This window comes from Xenopus laevis, chromosome 8L (genome assembly GCF_017654675.1).
Source record: "Xenopus laevis strain J_2021 chromosome 8L, Xenopus_laevis_v10.1, whole genome shotgun sequence".
In the NCBI taxonomy this organism is placed as follows: Eukaryota; Metazoa; Chordata; class Amphibia; order Anura; family Pipidae; genus Xenopus; species Xenopus laevis.
This window is the reverse complement of record NC_054385.1, coordinates 129,429-136,392: the sequence shown is the minus strand read 5'-3', so window position 1 is coordinate 136,392 and position 6,964 is coordinate 129,429. Positions and strand designations below refer to the sequence as shown.

Genomic DNA, 6,964 nt, shown 5'->3' with positions numbered 1-6,964 from the left:
GTAAGAAACCCCAGTAAGAAGTCCCAGTAAGAAACCCCAGTAAGAAACCCCAGTAAGAAGTCCCAGTAAGAAACCCCAGTAAGAAGTCCCAGTAAGAAACCCCAGTAAGAAACCCCAGTAAAGCTTCGCATTTGCCCCAATCCAGTGTGACTAATGGGAGCTGAAGCCGCGCCAGTGCTCTCGGCGATTCCCACGTGATACTCATGGCGCCAATATGTCACCCCGTTCCCGCAGTAAAACACAATTGTGCCCCTTACATACATCGTTCGCTCGTACAGTCCCTCGTACAGTCAATCTCCAATCCCGTGAGGAGTCAAGAGATTCCACTCCAGAAGCCCCACTTTCCTTCATCCCGACTCAGCGACCAGAACAGCACCTGGAGCCGCCCACAGCAGCGGCATTTGCTCTTAGCATGACGTGCTTCCGGGGCGTTACTCTAGCGCGCGCTTTGGCGGATTACGTATTGCAAGCACGAGTGGTGGGCGGAGTCGCTATAAGAGTCAGTGCGTAGGCGCGTTAGTTCTCTTTCTGGTATCGTCGAGGTGAGTGACAAGATGTCTCAGTCTAGTCGTCGCTTTCCTGCTTGTCCGGCCTCGTGCTCACCCTATTTCCGCTCTTTCTGCAGGTGCAGCCGCTATCATCATGGGTCGCCGTCCTGCCCGTTGGTGAGTTCCGCTCGGCTGTGGATCTGGATGGTCATAGGGTTTATTGGGCCTGGGTGTCACGTGTATGCGCTGAATGTAATGTCCCTGTACAAAGATGTTCCCATAATCCCCCAGCGGTGTGTGGCGGCCCTTCTATGTGTCTCTTATGTCTCTATTGCGCCCCTGCCTCCCCCACACACATAGTGGTACGGGCCCTATTAACCCTTTCTTGCTCTCTTCAGTTACAGATACTGTAAGAACAAGCCCTACCCCAAGTCTCGTTTCTGTAGAGGGGTCCCAGGTAAGTGACCTGTAGCTTGGGAGGAGTCCGAGCCCTTGTCACGTGACTCATGTCACTTTCTTATTATTAACAACTGCTATTTATTATATACACTCACTGCTGCCCATCCTTTAAACTCAAATGACTGATGCCAGTGTGCCTCACAAATGCCCCTTTTCCCTGCAATTGCTTACTGGCAAAAGGACTTAAAAATATTGCCTACTACACAACACTAGCATTAACTAATGTTCTGGGCACACAATAAGCTATAGCCTCATACTGTACTGTCTAAGGGAATCAATATGGCACCTCCTCCTCCCCTATGTATAAATACAAATATACAGAGAAGGAATGTTCTGGGCACACAATAAGCTATACCCTCATACTGTACTGTCTAAGGGAATCAATATGGCACCTCCTCCTCCCATATGTATAAATACAAATATACAGAGAAGGAATGTTCTGGGCACACAATAAGCTATACCCTCATACTGTACTGTCTAAGGGAATCAATATGGCACCTCCTCCTCCCATATGTATAAATACAATTATACAGAGAAGGAATGTTCTGGGCACACAATAAGCTATAGCCTCATACTGTACTAAGGGAATCAATATGGCACCTCCTCCTCCCATATGTATAAATACAAATATACAGAGAAGGAATGTTCTGGGCACACAATAAGCTATACCCTCATACTGTACTGTCTAAGGGAATCAATATGGCACCTCCTCCTCCCATATGTATAAATACAAATATACAGAGAAGGAATGTTCTGGGCACACAATAAGCTATACCCTCATACTGTACTGTCTAAGGGAATCAATATGGCACCTCCTCCTCCCATATGTATAAATACAAATATACAGAGAAGGAATGTTCTGGGCACACAATAAGCTATACCCTCATACTGTACTGTCTAAGGGAATCAATATGGCACCTCCCTCCTCCCATATGTATTAATACAAATATACAAAGAAGGAATGTTCTGGGCACACAATAAGCTATAGCCTCATACTGTACTAAGGGAATCAATATGGCACCTCCTCCTCCCATATGTATAAATACAAATATACAGAGAAGGAATGTTCTGGGCACACAATAAGCTATACCCTCATACTGTACTGTCTAAGGGAATCAATATGGCACCTCCTCCTCCCATATGTATAAATACAAATATACAGAGAAGGAATGTTCTGGGCACACAATAAGCTATACCCTCATACTGTACTGTCTAAGGGAATCAATATGGCACCTCCCTCCTCCCATATGTATTAATACAAATATACAGAGAAGGAATGTTCTGGGCACACAATAAGCTATAGCCTCATACTGTACTGTCTAAGGGAATCAATATGGCACCTCCTCCTCCCATATGTATAAATACAAATATACAGAGAAGGAATGTTCTGGGCACACAGACAGTACAGTATGAGGGTATAGCTTATTGTGTGCCCAGAACATTCCTTCTCTGTATATTTGTATTTATACATATGGGAGGAGGAGGTGCCATATTGATTCCCTTAGACAGTACAGTATGAGGGTATAGCTTATTAAGGGAATCAATATGGCACCTCCTCCTCCCATATGTATTAATACAAATATACAGAGAAGGAATGTTCTGGGCACACAATAAGCTATAGCCTCATACTGTACTGTCTAAGGGAATCAATATGGCACCTCCTCCTCCCATATGTATAAATACAAATATACAGAGAAGGAATGTTCTGGGCACACAATAAGCTATACCCTCATACTGTACTGTCTAAGGGAATCAATATGGCACCTCCTCCTCCCATATGTATAAATACAAATATACAGAGAAGGAATGTTCTGGGCACACAATAAGCTATACCCTCATACTGTACTGTCTAAGGGAATCAATATGGCACCTCCTCCTCCCATATGTATAAATACAATTATACAGAGAAGGAATGTTCTGGGCACACAATAAGCTATACCCTCATACTGTACTGTCTAAGGGAATCAATATGGCACCTCCTCCTCCCATATGTATAAATACAAATATACAGAGAAGGAATGTTCTGGGCACACAATAAGCTATACTCTCATACTGTACTGTCTAAGGGAATCAATATGGCACCTCCTCCTCCCATATGTATAAATACAAATATACAGAGAAGGAATGTTCTGGGCACACTAAGCTATACCCTCAATGTTCCATATTGGGGCAAGTAAAAACTGGAACTGCTGCTCCCCCTCTTGCTAATAAAGCTTTTCTTCATAGATCCCAAGATCCGTATCTTTGATTTGGGCCGCAAGAAGGCGAAGGTGGATGAGTTCCCATTGTGTGGTCACATGGTATCTGATGAATATGAACAGCTCTCTTCAGAAGGTATGGCTGAGCACTGGTTAATCCCTCCCATGGTCTGTGCCACTTAGCTGGCATGTACTGGGGGGTTATCTGTTCATTTGGCACTGTACTCCTGTGGGATATTCCTCCTTGTTCTTGCTAATATTATACCCAATATCTCATTAGAATTGTACCCCATGAGGCACAATACCCCAGATATGTAGACTTAAAGGAAAACTATACCCCCAAAATAAACACTTAAGCAACAGATCGTTCATATCATATTAAGTGGTATATTAAAGAATCTTACCAAACTGGAATATATATTCAAGAGTTGGCATTTTCCCTCCTTCACCCATTTAACAATGTGCTGACAAGGGAAGGGTACACTGCATTGTGGGGGGTTAGTGTAGATCAGTGCAGTGATTTGGGAAGTGGTCGGGCAATAACTGGTATTAGTGCATTGATGGAACCCTGCTGCGTTCTCTTTTTGCACAAGGGGAGTGCCATTATTGCCTCGGGTTGCCTAAGTGGCGCTCCCAGTGTGTTGATTTTTCCTTCTTTAAAACATTTGTTGGCATTACACATGCCTTTAGTTCACCCATCTCCCTGCCCCTGTGATTTATAGGGGGTATAATGCCTGAATACTGCAACATTCTCAAATCTCTGGAACATGTCTGAGTCTATGGTTAAGTGCAGACTAGGTGCAAGGCTGTTTCTTTTAATGCAATTTCTGAACCTTGTATTGAATACCAAGTTGTGGAAGTGCCAGTGAGAAGGTCCTTCTGTTTATCTGTACAGCATTGTATCTGTTTCTGTTCCAGCTCTGGAAGCTGCCCGTATCTGTGCCAACAAGTACATGGTGAAGAGCTGTGGCAAGGATGGCTTCCACATCAGGGTTCGTCTGCACCCTTTCCATGTCAACAGAATCAACAAGATGTTATCATGTGCCGGTGCTGACAGGTAAATAATAGGGTTGTGGCACTGTGCATCCCTTGTTTGGGGTTAGAACAATTGCAGGGGGTTCTGGGATGTTAATTGATCTGCAGTCAATTAAGCCGACCAGGTTTTGTTTCCATCAGAGCGTGGCGTGCAATGGCTGCGCACAGTGACTCCCTTGGTTGTGTATGTGCTTTGCTCTCTGTACAAAGTGCTCTAAGGGACCTTGGGGACACCCCTGTATATGGCACCCACGTCGACTGCATCAGCTGATTCTTTTTGTGTTTTCAGACTTCAGACCGGAATGCGTGGTGCCTTTGGCAAACCCCAGGGCACAGTGGCACGTGTCAACATTGGCCAAGTGATCATGTCTATCCGCACCAAGACCCAAAACAAGGAGCATGTGATTGAAGCTCTGCGTAGAGCCAAGTTTAAGTTTCCTGGGCGCCAGAAGGTAAACCACTCATTCTGTTGGGGGGGGGGGTGCCTGATGTAACTGAACATGCTTCCCTATTGTGTGTGTGTTTGTCCCCCTGTCCATCTGAATTATGCTACAGTACTGTACCATTATCCCAGGGGCTGCCATATTGATTGCCTTGCCTGAGATTCTCTGTAGGACCTTGCAGTGTAATGGTGGGGCAGTTTGTGGCAAATGGATAAGCAGTGCTTTGCTCCTGTAAGTTCTTGTGCTCATTTCTCCCTTTCATTCTCAGATTCACATCTCCAAGAAATTTGGTTTTACCAAGTTCAACGCAGACATCTTTGAGTCTATGCTTGCAGAGAAGCGGCTGATCCCTGACGGCTGTGGGGTCAAGTACATCCCCAATAGGGGCCCCCTGGACAAATGGAGAGCAATTCATGCTGCTTAGATTCCATTTATGGTAGAGCCTCTTTACCAATAAAGTTTATTGGATGTTACTTGGTAGCTTGTCTGTTTATTAGTGCTGGACTATTAAGCTTACAGTAGCCTCTCTATTGTGGGACTTTGTATTGGGAACAAACACTCTGACCTGCCAGATACTTTAAGCTGATAGGAACCCATGATAGTGGGAGGAGTAGCACCCCCCCCCCCAACGCTCACTCTTAATGCAGCCTCCTCCATCCCACCCCAACTAACTGAGATTATTCCACATAAGGGAGGGGTTCTCTAAGATGTGTGTTACCTACATGTGTCACACAAACACACGTGCACATTGTACTGATGAAGCCACTTTTATTGATCCGATTGCCCATTGCAGCACTCAGTGTACATGGGTGCCAGTGCCCTACACATCTCTGTTCAGCCGGGGATTGGCCAATAGATTCACTTCCAACGGGAAATGATCCCTCTGCTCCAGGGCCTGAAAAGTGCCATCCACACGCCTATGGAACCATCATGAAAGCGGTCGTTTTTAGACATCCTACTACTAATTGTAGATTGATACATAGCAAGCAGGTTTTTGTTGCCAGGGTCAATGACTTGGAGAAGCAAGTTGAAAAGGCAAACAAATAGTGAAGCAAGATAAAAAGAAAATGAAGACCAATGGAAAATTTGCTAAGAATAGGCCACTCACATAAAAGTTAATGTAAAGCATAATAATCCATTTAGATGTTTTCTGTTAACACAAACATCCATATCCCCCCAAAATCTCTGAACTAAATACAATAAACTGCCACTAATAGGCTATATAGGGGTCACTGGGGAGCGACACTGTTGTCCCTGAGCAAACCCTAAACACTGTTGCAAGGTTATCTTCCTTCCGGAGGTCCAAAATATGACATGCGATCTAGGACTGGCCCACCCTAACCAAAATGCACCAGGAGCTGTTCTATAGATTGTCACTCACCCACCCGCCACATCTCTTACTCACAGGAGCTGGTATATAGACTGTCACTCACCCACCCGCCACATCTCTTACTCACAGGAGCTGGTATATAGATTGTCACTCACCCACCTGCCAGATCTCTTACTCACAGGAGCTGGTATATAGACTGTCACTCACCCACCCGCCACATCTCTTACTCGCAGGAGCTGGTATATAGACTGTCACTCACCCACCCGCCACATCTCTTACTCACAGGAGCTGGTATATAGATTGTCACTCACCCACCTGCCAGATCTCTTACTCACAGGAGCTGGTATATAGACTGTCACTCACCCACCCGCCACATCTCTTACTCACAGGAGCTGGTATATAGATTGTCACTCACCCACCTGCCAGATCTCTTACTCACAGGAGCTGGTATATAGACTGTCACTCACCCACCCGCCACATCTTACTCGCAGGAGCTGTTCTATAGATTGTCACTCACCCACCCGCCACATCTCTTACTCACAGGAGCTGGTATATAGATTGTCACTCACCCACCTGCCAGATCTCTTACTCACAGGAGCTGGTATACAGACTGTCACTCACCCACCCGCCACATCTCTTACTCACAGGAGCTGTTCTATAGATTGTCACTCACCCATCCGCCACATCTCTTACTCACAGGAGCTGGTATATAAACTGTCACTCACCCACCGGCCACATCTCTTACTCACAGGAGCTGGTATATAGACTGTCACTCACCCACCCGCCACATCTCTTACTCACAGGAGCTGTTCTATAGATTGTCACTCACCCATCCGCCACATCTCTTACTCACAGGAGCTGGTATATAGACTGTCACTCACCCACCCGCCACATCTCTTACTCACAGGAGCTGGTATACAGACTGTCACTCACCCACCCGCCACATCTCTTACTCACAGGAGCTGGTATATAGACTGTCACTCACCCACCCGCCACATCTCTTACTCACAG

The 6,964-nt window shown here is 45.6% G+C and overlaps 1 protein-coding gene and 1 non-coding gene across 2 annotated transcripts; both read left to right on the top strand.

Moving 5' to 3' along the window:
• The first annotated feature begins 475 nt into the window (after positions 1-475).
• rpl10.L (ribosomal protein L10 L homeolog) lies at positions 476-5,096 on the top strand. The gene is made up of 7 exons (XM_018229298.1): positions 476-542; positions 626-665; positions 887-945; positions 3,174-3,281; positions 4,064-4,202; positions 4,470-4,632; positions 4,892-5,096. The coding sequence occupies exons 2-7, from the start codon at positions 643-645 to the stop codon at positions 5,045-5,047; spliced, it is 648 nt and encodes a 215-aa protein (XP_018084787.1). The 5' UTR covers positions 476-542; positions 626-642; the 3' UTR covers positions 5,048-5,096.
• On the top strand, positions 4,283-4,416 carry LOC121397455. The gene has a single exon (XR_005963680.1). It is a non-coding gene; the product is annotated as a small nucleolar RNA SNORA70 (small nucleolar RNA).
• Positions 5,097-6,964: the final 1,868 nt, after the last annotated feature.